General features: G+C 38.8%; 1 protein-coding gene across 7 annotated transcripts in view; it reads right to left on the bottom strand.

Moving 5' to 3' along the window:
• TRPC3 (transient receptor potential cation channel subfamily C member 3) overlaps positions 1-14,541 on the bottom strand; it is a 47,250-nt gene that overhangs the window by 7,764 nt on the left and 24,945 nt on the right. For 4 of the 7 annotated variants that reach the window (XM_065062137.1, XM_065062138.1, XM_065062133.1 and 1 more), the window contains 5 exons: positions 13,354-13,539; positions 6,525-6,689; positions 3,594-3,810; positions 1,787-2,020; positions 165-429 (listed from right to left, as the gene is read on the bottom strand). In XM_065062137.1, coding sequence (XP_064918209.1) covers positions 165-429; positions 1,787-2,020; positions 3,594-3,810; positions 6,525-6,689; positions 13,354-13,539 — 1,067 coding nt within the window. The remainder of the gene's footprint in view (positions 1-164; positions 430-1,786; positions 2,021-3,593; positions 3,811-6,524; positions 6,690-13,353; positions 13,540-14,541) is intronic. The other 3 variants (XM_065062134.1, XM_065062136.1, XM_065062139.1) reach the window with 3 other exon arrangements.

Here is a 14,541-nt window from a genome sequence, read left to right as displayed (position 1 = left end):
AAAAAAAAAAAAGAAGAGGAAGACAGTATTAGTAACTACACAAATAAATATCTGAGTTGTGCTTACAGTAAGTGATAAGCAATCTCAAATAACTTGTCTATGAACCAGGTTTGTAGAGCACTGATCAAAGCAACAAACTTACTTAAACGTAACTTCATACTTACGTTGTAAAGGCTGGGTTCAGTTTAGCTCCAAGGTAGTAGGAATACAGTATGAACATCCCAATCATAAATGCAAGAAATACCATAATAAAAAGGACCATAAACTTGAAGATGTCCTTAACAGTCCTCCCAAGGGAAATCTGCAAGGGCCCAAAACTCTCATTTGCAGGCAGGATATATGCAATCCGAGAAAAGCTAAGAACGACAGCAATTGCATAAAGGCCTTCAGAGATGATCTGGGGATCAGATGGGAGCCACTTATCTCTAGCTGGAAAATACGAAATACAGGGGTAAATATAAGGAGTTACTCATTCATCACTATGTTCAGAAAACAAATCTTGGTGGCATTTTCCATGAATGTGTCTGAATTTAGTTGTGACAAATATTTGGAGAGTCTAGTAGCTGCTACTCTATTCCTGTTTCCTTTGAGTCACTAATGAAGAATGTAAATTACACTACCTTTTTCTAGAAGAAAAACTATACTTGAAGAAACATGACATTTTCTTCTACATTTTGCACTTTAATCTTAAGTATAGAACAATAAATAATTCCTTATTGCTTTTCTTAACACAACTGTATTATTAGCTGTCTTTATAAGCACTATGCTAAAGCCAGAAATTTATTTATATTTTGCATTTTATTGATGTGAAGTTAACAACATTGATTGATGAACAACTTCATTTATTAATGACACCAAGCTTTTGCCATTGGTACAAGTTCAGGATATATCCTAGTCCCCATTGAAGTCAAAGATTTTTGCCATTTACCCCAATGGAAGTAGAATCATGGTTTCTACCCACAGTATGCACAGAAATAACTGAGTTATATATAAATCCACACATTGTTTACTATGTGAATTAATGCACCATCTTAGTAAAATACCACCGAATAAGAGTGTGTTTGATATCAAAAGACCCTGTGTTCCTAAATGTGTATTTACATATGTACAAATTCAGATTGATTATATATCAATGTAAATAACAAACCCAAGTCTGCTATTATAATATATTGAAATTTGTAATGAATATGCTGTAATAAACCATCAGAAGCAAACACAGCCTTTGCTGGTGTTGCAAACAGAGATTCATCACATCTTTAATTACAACATCTGCACTGCAATAACTATTTAGTACTTTTGCTCTATCTGAGCAGATCTTTACTTGGTCCAGCATCCTTCCTTTAGCAGGAAATGCTGATAGATCTTTAGGAATATGAATGACTGTATTGAACAACTGAACCAACCAGCAAAAAACAATCTCATCAAAATTTAATCTGTCGTGCACTAAGTCAAGAATAAAATAAAACTTGCAAATGTTTAAAGTCAAGATGGTCAAATTTAGCTCTAGGATAAACAGTTACAACAAAATTATGGATAGCTACATTTAAACTGATTTTGTCCTTACACCTTTTGTTTGGTTTTAATACGTTGGCAAACTTATTTGTCAAATCGGCGTTGTAACGACTACTGTTTAAATAGCGTAGAAACAAAAATATTGAGGAAGAAATGGTTAGAAAATGTTATGAACATAAACACATGCAAATATTCAGTTAAAGGCTTTGAAACGCTAGTGCATCCTACCAGTTTTTCTAAGTTCAGGTCTGTGTTGCAGAAAAGTTTAACTCACCATAAGTAAAATACTCTATTTCTGGAGGAAGTGTAACCTCAGAGAGATCACTCTCCTCAATGTAGTTGTCCACATACTGTTGTGCTTTTGTGGCCTGCAGGAATGCCAGAAGCCTCGCTGTGAAAGCGGCAATGAAAATGGACAGCATCCCAAAATCCAAAACATTCCATAACTGCAAAATATATTCCCTGGGTCCTTCCAGCCACAGCTCTTTGCATTCTGACCACATCATACCTGCAAAAAGAAATGAAAAAACACAGCAATGTTGACCAAACTATTTTCATTTAAACTCTCTGCATTTTCCTATTTAATGAAAACAGAGTCATGGAGTCATTGTACACCTTAAGTAAGGCTCTCTTGATTTCAACGGAGTTGATCAAATGGCAAGATATTAATTTATATGTGGAGATAAAGATCAGCTATCTCCAAAGAGGGAAGCGTAGAGACACAACTTTGCAGTTGAAAGTGTTATGGCCTAGAAACACAACAGCATGCTGTGCTTCTAAAGAAGGAATAATGCTCAATGTGGAAATCAAACTCCTCTTATTTCCCTACCATTTACATTCATAAAATGTTTCTGAATCAGAAGTATTAATTTTTACAGAGGAGCATAACTATCCAACTATACAGATGACCAAATATAAATGACATAATTAAAATACCAGTTCTCCACTTTACAGAAAAAGATGCTATTCAGCGTAGGAAGTGGAGTTTGGCTATGTGCAATTCAGTTTTCTTACTTGAACTTCTCCTCAGAAATTAATTTACATAGAGTTAATTCAGATCACAGTCTCAGAACTTAGAGATGCAGCTGAATTACCTGGCGGGATAATTGAGAGCGGGCACTGCTGTCACCCCAACCAAATGCACAGGACATGCACTGGGCTGGCTTGAGGCTGCTTTTCTCGAGTGCCCAAGAAATCTAGCACAGTGACGGAGTCCTAGAGACCACCAAAACTGCAGTCCTTGCCACCTGTCAAATAAAGAGGCTGCTTCCCATGAGTGTGCTGGGACTGCCAAAAGGCAGCACACAAGAGATGTGCATCTTCCTACCCTAACATAGCTCAAGGTAAAGCCGGGCTTAATCCAGGAGACAGGGGAGTCTCAAAAGGCAGAGAGGGGCACTTTGATGTAGCAGCCACAGTAACACCCTCTTTCTCTCCTGCAGCCTGTAAAAACTGAGAACGCTACATTATCATGTGGCTGAGATTTTGCTACATAAAGCACCTGACTTTGCTGAAATGCCAGAAAATAGCATTTTCTGCCATAAACAGTTTCAAACAGGCTGAGGGCTGATCAGGTTTTGTGAGGAAAAAAAAAAAGAGTAATGAGAACTGACTCATTAGCCCTTTGATACCGGCAGAAACTGTCCTTTCCACAAATGCGACCTAAGCAGCAATGCTACACAAGCACTGAAGTGCATTAACACCGAGCAGCAGAAACTCCTGACCTTCCAGCATGTTCTGCAGCATAGACTTCCTGATCCTATTTAACAAAACCACTTCAGTAAAACATAATTTCTCTGTTGTTCTCTTCAGCAAACCTGTGCTTCTGTTACAAATGCCGGAATTACCAGACAGTGCAGCAAACCAACAAACAAAATGTTACCCCGTGCTGCAAGAGGACACAGCACAGAGATGCTCTGATGTTCTCACCAGTGCTAATGTACTGTTATCTGCCCTAAGGGTTTATTCTAACTGTGCAGCAGCTGGAACTAAGGTTTGGGACCTGTGTTTCTCTCTCCTCTTTTGGAATTTCTATCTGCAGGAAAACGCTTGACAAAGAGATGAAGGGGCAATATACCTACCAAGTACCCACACCATGATCAGCATTTCTGTCCAGGTGAACTGGGTAGTCTTCACCCTAAAGATCTGTTTAGGGTAATCAGTAACAGTCACATTCGGTAGCGTTGTTATACCTTCAAATCTGTCTGAAGCATTGAACACCAGCAGGCCTAGGAAAATAATGAAGGATGCTGCATGTGCCACAAATTTCATAAATGGGCTTCGAAGAATTCTTCCAAGCTGCAAAGGCAGAACGAAAGCAGTCACTCAGTTTTCTCAAAGAAACAAACTCTTGTCAGGCATTTCAGAAGCTTAAATGGGTACTCATTGCTCAGGACAATCTGAAACCTCATTGTTAAAGTGCACTGAACTGTTACGCTTTACTGCTTCAGATAAAAGTGTCCCAAAGGCAGCCCCATGAGAGTATCTGTGAGTGTACATGTTACTCCATAAACTCTAGGTGGCAATGTTTGAGGGGAAAAATTCCAAGGAATTAACAACATATAGTGCAGTGGCCAGAAGGAGCATGATCTAATGGCCACAGATACCAATTTGAGGTGGGAGCAAGAACCCAGAAAATAAATAAACAAATAAAACCTCCAAGTAGCTAAATGCTTTGCCTATGAATGAGAGAGTACTATTAGCTTGTCTGTGACTAAAATCTAGCTATAGAAAAAATTACAGAATCATCTTCTCATCTCTGACTACCGTATTCCATCCACAGAACAACTATCCAGAGCTAAAAGTGCCAAATAAATAAACTGTGTCTACTAAAAATGATGACCATTCCACTACAATGGAGTAAGGCCAATATCAGAAATATTACTATTTTCAAATAAACTCAGCTGATTGCATTTACATCTGCACCTTGTTAGATGGACAAATCAGCAACAGCAGAGGCAAGTCCTTCTGCACCAGAAGAGAGGACCAGTTGCCTCCAGCAAACCACACTGGAAAGAGCAATGGGCCTGTTACCGTATGAAAAAGAAGAGCCTGTGATCCCACCAGTACTAGCCTTATTCCTGCATCAGAAGTGCCGAGCTACAGCGATACCACCAGTATCCTTTATTTCGGCAGTGAGTCTCACGTTGCCAGTGCTGCTGCAGCTCCCCACTCCATATTTAAGGATGCAGGTGTCAGCAAGGATCCAGGTGTCCCAGCAGTTTGCAGGGAATGCACATGGAGGTTTACTTGCCCTTGCCTGTTTCCCTGTGGAAGGAGCAGTACTGCTGGAATACAGCCCCTGTCTGCGGCCCGAGCGGGACAGTGCTCGTCTGTGAACAAGGAGGGAGCCGGACAGACCTGGCTCAGCTGCTGCATTCCTCCTAGGACCAAAGGTCTCCTATCTTCTTCAGTACAACAGAAAATGTACGGCTCTACACATAATGCCCCATCTTCAGTAACGTTAATATACAGCTTTAATGTGATACACCGTCACATACGTTACCCGTATTATGCAACATTCCCAAGTCCCCTGTGAAGAGCTGCATTACCAGCAGTATCATACAAGAAGAAAAAAAACAAGTTCAGCAGACGGGGAACGAGAGGTAACATTCTCATTTCAAGGAATGATTTTCCTGAAGGTGGGGTCAGCTACTATGAACTAAGCAGATCAGCACACACTAAACAGCATTTGCTACCCGTGCAAACAATCACAGGTTTCCTTCCTGCTCCTAACCTTTAGAAAGCATTTCGAAATTACGGTATCAAACGACTGATCTGAATGTACAGTGCTTTTATTTGACATGGGCACTAGGAAAATTGTCAGTGTTTCTTGTACTGGGAATTAAAGCTCAGTGACAAATGCCACTTTTCCATACTAGGCACTAGCTAAAATATATATTAATATGTCTCTATGATATGGAGCTGTGAGTGAGGAATATCTTTACTACAGACAATCAAAGAAAGTGACATTTCAAAGAATAGTGAGAGTAACAATTATAGTATTTTCATAAAGTTTTATCTTTAAACTAAATAAATATTTAACCCAGAGGAACCACCAGATTCCCTTGAAATATACAGGGGATGAGCAAACTCTTATCCTTTTTGAAGTGAACTACCGAAGCAAAATATAAATGATTGAAACTCCTATTTCTTTGCTTTACGCTTGTTAGGGAAATAAAAATTAAATACCACATTCAGCACAGAAGTAAATTGACTTAATTTTTTTTTTAAACTTAACGTTACAAAGAAATCATCTTTCTTCTCATTTACCCAAGATCCATCAATACGCTTCATTTGTGGACAATTCACATGCTACAGACTGTAAGGATTTCAAAGAAACTGCTGTTATTTTCATTGGGAGATCATCAGGAAAGCTGTAAGCACCTGAATATTTTCATATAATTTAAAAAAGGTAAGGGTTTACAGTTGAACTCTTTTACGAATACACCCTACCACAAGTTTGGAATACTGTGCTTAATTTGATTTCTGTTCTTTGCTTCACCTGGTAAACAGACCTCCTAGGGCAGCCATAACAAATATTTTACTTAAGATTAAGTTCTGCGTCAGTAAAACCAACAGATGTTCTGCTAATGGTTTATATGGGAACAGCATCAGATCTTAAGATGCCACCAGAGGAGACCTATTACAGAACCCAAGTGGTGACTTTCAAAAAATCCATGTCACTAACACAAATACAACACGAATACAGCTACATAGCAGAGATTGTGAGGTGAGTGCAATCTACATAAATTAAAAAGGGGGGAAAAAAAGGCAAGCTCTTTTCAAACGTAACAATTAATTTTCATACTTCATCACTGTGGTCCCCTCTTTACAGTGAAAATAAAACAAAAAGTATATTTTGGCTCATGACTAGAGATGACTAAAATATCATTAATTAGTTAAAATTTGGAATCAGCAGAATTAGAGGTATAATAATGCATTTTGAACGCTAGAAATTGAAAACCAGTTCCCAGAACAGTACAATATATGCAGTTGATAAAAGTCAGTACCCTGCTACATGGTGCAATCCAGTAACCAATGGCTAGAAATGGAAGGCCCAATGCCACAACCAGCACAACCAGACACTTGATAGCTATGGTCTGCTCCCGTAATCCTGAGAGATTTTCATACCAGATTGTCAGTAGCTGTTGCTGACAGTTTGGATGGGCCACAAACTGTAAAGAAAAAGAAAGAAAACCAAGGTGTATTATAATTTACAAGACGAGTTACACAACTGCTACATACACGATCAGGAAACCTCCACTGTCCGGTATTCACTTAGACCTTAAGAACCATGCTTTTTTCTCTTTATTTTAAAGGTTAATAAATAAAGAAGAAACTGCTAAGTTGAATTAACAAGAACTTTAGGGACAGGGTTGCACACGTGGACAGCCATCAATGATGGAAGCCTTTTAAGCATCATTAGAACGGCTTCACATCCCCAACTGGATCCTGTCAGAGTTGAACCTCAGCTCCAGCTTCCAACAATTTCTCTGCAAATCAGGTTGATCCAAGGCACATGCAGAATTTCTGCAGAGACTGAAAATTCTGGCCTGACCACAATTCACCATTAGCTTCTCCCCTTCCCGCACATCAGGTACGAGAGACCTCCTCAAATATAATTGCCATTTGATTTGCTTCTTTGACAAAGGTTTCAAATACATCCTTAACCATCTATATGTTTTCAGTCTAAAACATACTGAGGCAAGAAATGAATTAAGCAGAAGTGCAGCACAGAATTTTAAAACAGAGATAAACATTGAAAGGGTTTCTTCTCTGTTATTAGCATCAGTGGTGAGAGCTATCACCTCTACTTAGATGTACTTGAGATTTGAAAAATAACCAGAAAGCACTTACTACAAACACATTTTTATGTGTTTTTACCATTCGGTAATACAAGGAAATTCTTTTTGTGAAGCACATGAAAAGATTATCTTATGTTTTTTGATGATGCTCTAAGGACTCTGTAATAGAACGCATTTTGCCATACAGTTTTGCATTTTCTCTAAGTTCACATCCCTTTGATACTATCTCAACTGAAAAGTATTAAATCCTCAAATGTGACAGTTTTCAAAAATAACTTTTTCTTTTTCACTATTTAAAAATCCTAAAGGATCCTGAATGAACGGATTGATATCACTACACAGCTTTGTGCTATTCTTTGTGTTTTAAGGAGCTACTAATAGCTTAACAACACATTGATCAAATAAGATCTGAAGTGTAACATTTCAGTAATTTCTGAGCAAGTTAATTTCATTTTTAATTTATTCTTTTATGAGATATTACTCGTATCTTTGCTGATCAGTTTACATTATTATTTATCAAGTATTTGCTCATTTATTTGTATAGCAGAAGGGCTAAAAGATATCAAATGTAATAGGGGAAAGAGGTAATGTATACACATATCTGAATATAGTCCCTGAAGAAATGAGCTGGTATTTTCAAATCTGAGCATTTAATTTTATAAGATAACATTCAGGCATTTAAGCAAGAATGTCCTGATTGCCTATAGTCTGAGCATACACAGCTACTGAATTTCAAGTTAATGAATGTTAGGCCATTTTTTGAATGTTCAACCCTATATCTAAATTTTGTTACTTACTTTCCTTGTACCCAGACACGGTCACATGAAAGACTATTTTCAAATACACTGACTCTCTTTTGACCTCACTCTGATGCCCACTCTAGTCAATGGAAAAATTTCACCTGACCTTAAGTAAGCAGAGATGAGACATAATCGAGAACTTTTGTAACCAAGTCCTTGAAAATAGGGAAAAAAAAACAACGAAACACCCTCTCTCCCCACCCCAAAAAAAAAGAAAAGAAATAAAAAAGGCAAGCCAGACAAACATCAAGACAAAGGAACAGGGCATTCAAGTGAATTCATCAGGATCCAGACATGAAAAGACAGAGATGTTGAAAACACAGGCTTAGGACAAACGCTCAGCTTCTCGGACAGTTACTATGACATAAACATGCTTTCCCGAGCCTTTTATACACGTTGCATTCATCCCTAACTTCCACAGATTCTTCCCTAAGCACCCCAAAATTGAAAGAGAGCACAGATTGAAGTATTTAGAGACTAACAGATATTAAGGATCTGGTACCCACTTAAATAAATTTTTTTAAAAAGTCAACTTCCAACTTTCTCCTATGCAGCAAACGCATGCAAATGTTATTCTTCTAGTTTCAGTAGGCTTTCAGTGTGTTCACAAAGGGAATGATTCCCAAATTAATTATGGAACGATAAAACAAGCTGAGGCCAACACCTGTGTTTGTTTAGATAAGCTTTAAGTTTTATTTTCCTAAAATCTGACTGAGTTTGTTGAAGGGTGAGTATGTGTTGCTCGGTTTTTAAGTCCCTGTCGTATTTCTTCGGGACGAAGCAATCTGCTATGGGGATGGAGGAGGCTGTGCAGCCGCTGCACCAGGAGCAGCTCCTGTCCCCACGAGGGTGCAGCCCATGCCGGGTGCTGCTACTGAAGAAATACAAGGGGTGGGCATGAAGAAGCTGTATCTCTCTACGTTCCTTGCCCATTATATCTACATTTCTGGTTAAGTCCATTTCTAAAGCGTCATCATACTCATCATTATCACTATGACTATTTACCATGTGCTGTGCGACTGTCACATCACAAGAGCATGCAAGACATCAGTTAAGCACAAGGGTACAGATCCTAGTTATCACAGCAGTTTGAAGAAATCAGATAACATACTTGTCAAATTGGTTGACAGTTACTAGTACATCTGAGTAAAGAATGCTGGGCAGTTTCACAAAAAGGGTTTGAAAATCATTCTGACAACTCCGATAACTCTGTGTTGGATTAAGAGTGAGATTTGATCCAAGTTGCTTAGATGTAAAAATAAAATAAAATAATAATTAAAAACCAAACCAAACAAACAAAATACATAAACCCAAACCAACAAAAACAAAACAAAACCACCAACAAAACCAAACTGTAAGCCTTGGATATCCATTTTATTACCCTTTGTACTCTGTTGAGATCATAATGTACTAGATACAGTGTTGTTTGCCAGGTCCTTCCTGCAAAACTCCATTTATATTCCAAGTCCCATTAAAAAGTACATACAGTAGTCCAATAAGGCAAACTTCATACAAAAAATTCAAATAAAATCATTGGCAATGAAAATGGGCAACCTTAAAACTCTCAGAGGGAAGAATCTGAAGTTGTTGCATAGACTTTAAAAAGTGAAGCCATCTTCATATTTTAATCTGCTTTGTTCTAAAACAAAAGTCCCAAAGTGTTTAGGTGTATGACTCATTAACCATGTAGACCACATATTAATGCAGTTTGTACCTATGGTAGAATGGCCAACAGTAAGAAACAAAAATATTTTTAAAGTCTTTAAGAAATCAATGTCAACTTGAACTATGTTTGTATTCTTTTTACTAGGCTGTCACCTTTGAAGCTTATGCACCATTAAAAAACTGCCAGCTTGGTCAATTTGAAAAAAAATAGACTGTTTTGGATGTGTTTGTACATTCTGACACATGCCTGTAGTCTCTTCGCTAAGATAAATTCCATTGTCAACTCAGGACACCAAGGGACAAACCCTACAGCAGACTGACTGTGGGCAAAGACAGGGAAGTAAATAATTACTTCAAATTACTAAGACTTCTTTTTATAAGAGCGGGCATAAAACTGTAGGCAAGAGGAAATGGGGAAAAAAAACACCCACTGCATTCCTCCTATTACCAGAGAGAATGGGAAGAACAAGGAAAGGAGCTTTAAGGGAGCTGGCCTAGTGCTGGGAACCAGCCCAGTGCCCTCCCGCATCCATCCAGAGCTGGTGCTGGTTCATTCCTCCTGCCCTATCAACACTTCGATCTGACCCTGAGAGGAGATCTGCCTGTGCTATAATTTTCCCCAGAAAAGGAAGGAGTTAGTGAATAAGATGCCAATGGTTATGGCAAGTTCTTCTCTGGCAGTAAGTTTAAGGGCTCTTGAGAAGGTCTCAGTAACTTATTTACTGTTGGCAACTGCACAATATGCACCACTTCCAAGTCCTCAGAGCAACTTCTGTCATTTCTCCCATCCATAAAAGCTCTGAAATTCATCCTTCTCTGGCTCTGCTGAAATCTCTGAATTTATGATTTCATTGTTGTTATTTTCAGCAACTGAAACCTCTTCTCAGGTTTGTGGTTTTCTGGGTTTTTTTTCTTGTTTATCTGTCTCCCCCAGCTTCATCTCCTTCAAGGACAGTAGTTCACATCGTATTTCACATACCAATCACATCATCCTACACTTTGTTGCTTTTGCATTTCTCTCATCCTACCTTCCATGCAGTTTCTTACTTTTCGTTACATTTGTTGATCTTATTATCACAGTTATCTAGTATTTTAGGATGAAATCTAAACCCTAGTGAACAACAAAGATGCATAAGGATGGTATATGGCCACCAAAAAAAAAAATAAATAAATAAAAATCCCAATTTTAATTTAGCTGCTTTTCCCGGCACGACTGACTGTAACAGTTCAGGTGCATTCAGTTTCATGACCATGAACCAAGGCATCAGTATGTAATTACTTTTCTGTATGGCTATGAGCGATTATAATGTTATTCCCTCCTAACACCCTAATGACTGAGTTTAGACACAGCAGAAACAGATCCTGGCATACTCTGATAAACAAACATACAATATACAAAGAGAATTTTGAATCTTCTTTGTTACCTATCAATTAGAGACTACAGTGTCTGAAAATTAAGTCCTGTGATTTTACTCAAACTCTTATTGATTTCACTCACAAATTCCATTGATTTTTATCTCAGCAAGAACTGCAGAACTTGGCCCAACATCAGTAACTTCTGTAAAATATTGTTGGCAATCTAAAGACAGAGATAAGACAATACAAAAAGCACTACCACAGCAGCAATTCAGCACACAAAGCAAGACTAGTTGTTCTAACTCATTTTCTTGGGTTTCATTCCCTTAGACCTTCACTGTTGGGGCTACAGCGTCAGTCTGAACCTTAGCTTCAAAATCCTGTTTACAGGATGTGCTGCTCTTTAATGCAATGTCCAGGGTATTAAGTGCAAGCGTTTAACTACTAATAGAATTAAAAACTGCATTTCCCTACCAGTAAACTTCTGAGCACATTTAATCACTTGTCATATGCTTTTTCTTGTGTTTCCTCGCTCTGCAAAGGGCATACGGCTCATTAATCATTTCATGGAACTGCAATTCTATTTGGCTGTACAGTGAACTGACCTTAATGTAACTGACCCAGAAGCGCAGCTAGAAATACTGAAAGATAAAACATAAGCCACGTCCTTGTCCTCTTCCTACGGTGATAGAGTTGAAAGCACCTCGTGTGGAGTTCCCTCATCTGAATCTGTTCTACAGTCAGGATGTTGCTATAATCTTCCACAACGGTAATGGAGCCAATCCGAGCATCAAAGGACCACCATGGCAGAGACATTTCCTGGCTTGATCCCTGTCATGCCCTCTGGAATGGCCATTTACATGGAACAGCACGTGTATGAATACAGTAACAACTCTACACCATCTGTTTATTTCCGTCGACCAAAATCATTAGTCTTGTACATTATGAACTGTATTTGTCAGGAACTGGAGCCAAAACTTTCAAGTTTATGTACAAATAATTAATCTCTTGCAAGAGAAGAGGCTGAGTTTGGTGCACAGAAAACAACGGTAACAAAAGGAAATAAAAACCAAACCCGTTCCCTCATTGGTTGAAACCAACACTTTCACAAATACAGCCTTCTCTTTGGATTAGGTATTATCACACAGAATGGCAGGAAGACACATCCTTACTTTCAACAGGGAAAAAACACAGCTCCACTGAAAGCTTTTTTTTTTTTTGCTTAATCAGAACAATCTAACCAATTGTGTATAACCCTGTGTGGCGGTTTAACTGAAAATGGGCTAATTTTCTTTGTGAAGTTAGAAACCTTTCTTTTTCATAGCTAGCATGCTCACTATTTGGACTTAGTCTGAGAACAAGCAGATAACAGCCCAGCACAGAGCTCATGTTTTTAATTGCTCTGATCAAGGACATTCTGAGCGCTCTGCCCACAGGTGTGAGGCATTGAGATAGGGGGGCAGAGCCTGACTGACATCCAGACTGATCAATGAGAGTATTCCATCCCATTAGCGTCATGGTCCAGATTTAAGAGTGGGGCCTTCTGGTTTCTTGCTCTCTTCTTCTCTTTCGCTATCTCTCTGTCTCTTTGAGGGTAGCTGGGAAAGTTTTGGTCAGGACATGTAGCCTGGCCTTTTACCACTTTGCAGAGGCCTCTGGGCTTTTCTGCCTTTTTCCTCTTTCTCTCTCTCTGCAATCGGCTTCAGGACCAGGTGTGGCTTGCTGGGACTGGCTGCTCAGTTGTGGACAGAGTTTGTGAAGAACTGCCTTGAGTATCTTTTATTTCTATTTTATATATATATTTACTAGTAGCGTATTAGTATTTTTATTTTTTATTAATTATAAATACATTTTTATTAAACTGTGTTTATCTCAATCCAAGTTTCTTCCTTTCCTTTTGATTCTCTCCCCTGTTGCAGGGCAGGGGGAAGCGGGTGAGCGAGCGAGTATCATGGTTGTATTGCTAATTTGGGTTAAACCACAACGCCCTGCTAACACAGCTGATTTATGTCACTAAAATCTCCCGCCAGTTCTCAGCAGATTAAATGAAACTCCATCATAATCCCCTTCTGCCAGCTTCTGCCTTGTGAGAATCCTGATTACACACACTATCAGTAACGCATCTGACCACCAATTCATAACACCTGTGGAGTAAACTAGATAACACTGCATTCTTATTACATTGCCTGAAAGCGCTGGCCATGGGGAGTTACCTTTTTGACTTCATACTTAATGGCCAGCTTCACACGGCTCAGCGATGCCCTGTGTCTCTGCGCTTCGACTGGCTCAGAATTCAAATCCCCGTTTAGAATGGCCTCCACTTCTTCTGAGTCTCGGCAGAGATCAAGAACACCAACCACAAAATCCTTGCACTGCATAGACAGCTTGCGGTAGTCATTCTGAAACAGAAGGGTTAGAGAAAATGGCCCATGATGAACGTGAACAGCAAGGAAAAAAGAACCTGTACAAGTTGCTAAAAATTAATAGTGTTTGACTTTTAAACACTATGTCAAGGTAGGAGCATATCAGACATTACAAACTTCTTATATAGTGGAATCATTTCTTCTCTGATATGAGGTGGCCACTTGAGCAGATGATGACAGCTGTTTACCAGGGTATGGAAACAATGCATAATAGCATGATGAAAATAACCCAAATGGGCTGCAAGGGGAAGCTGAATGGACAAATAAGAATTGCACAAATCAACTGGAACTCTTAAAACACAAACCTCACCCTTGCAAGTACTTCGTAGACAATTAATGAAATAGTTCTTACAGGGTTGCCTCCCAAGCTACAAATGTCTGTCTGCTCTTTCTACAGCGGGAAAATGGCTGTTTACTCTTTACTCTGATGTACAATGTATATATCTGATGTCCTCTCACATTTCTAGGACATCTTTATCTGAGATGCAGCCTTTGCTTTCCTCACATAAAGCTACAATTGGAAGAGGAAACTTGACAGAACCTGCCTCTTTTACCCTGTTGTATCGAGTGTTTCAGTACCCAATGGAGAACAGCACAGTCTTCTTTTTCAATTACTCCACCACTTTGTTCGTCCCTGCCCCACCACCACAAATACCAATCAGACCCCTCTGTGTCTCTGGTTTTGTGTGGTTACTGTTCATCTTCAGACACTGCCTTTTTAACAGCACTTTTGGGCAGTACAGAGTTTTCCTTTGTGGTTCCTGCATTCTCAAAAAAGCTTGCTTACTGCTTCTGCCCTCATCATTTTCTCACTTAATTACTATTCTTTTTCTTGAAAACCTCACTTTTTAACCCTTTCCTATGTAACTTTTCCCTCCCTTACTGCTAGTTTTGTTACATTTTTAACCTAGCATCTATAAAATGAGATAGAGACACTTGCAGTAATTTCAAATTAGTAGTTTCAAATTATTAGTAGTT

The sequence above is a fragment of the Columba livia genome, chromosome 4, assembly GCF_036013475.1.
Source record: "Columba livia isolate bColLiv1 breed racing homer chromosome 4, bColLiv1.pat.W.v2, whole genome shotgun sequence".
In the NCBI taxonomy this organism is placed as follows: domain Eukaryota; kingdom Metazoa; phylum Chordata; class Aves; order Columbiformes; family Columbidae; genus Columba; species Columba livia.
Note: the sequence above shows the minus strand (reverse complement) of the source record. Positions and strands in the feature narration are given on the sequence as shown.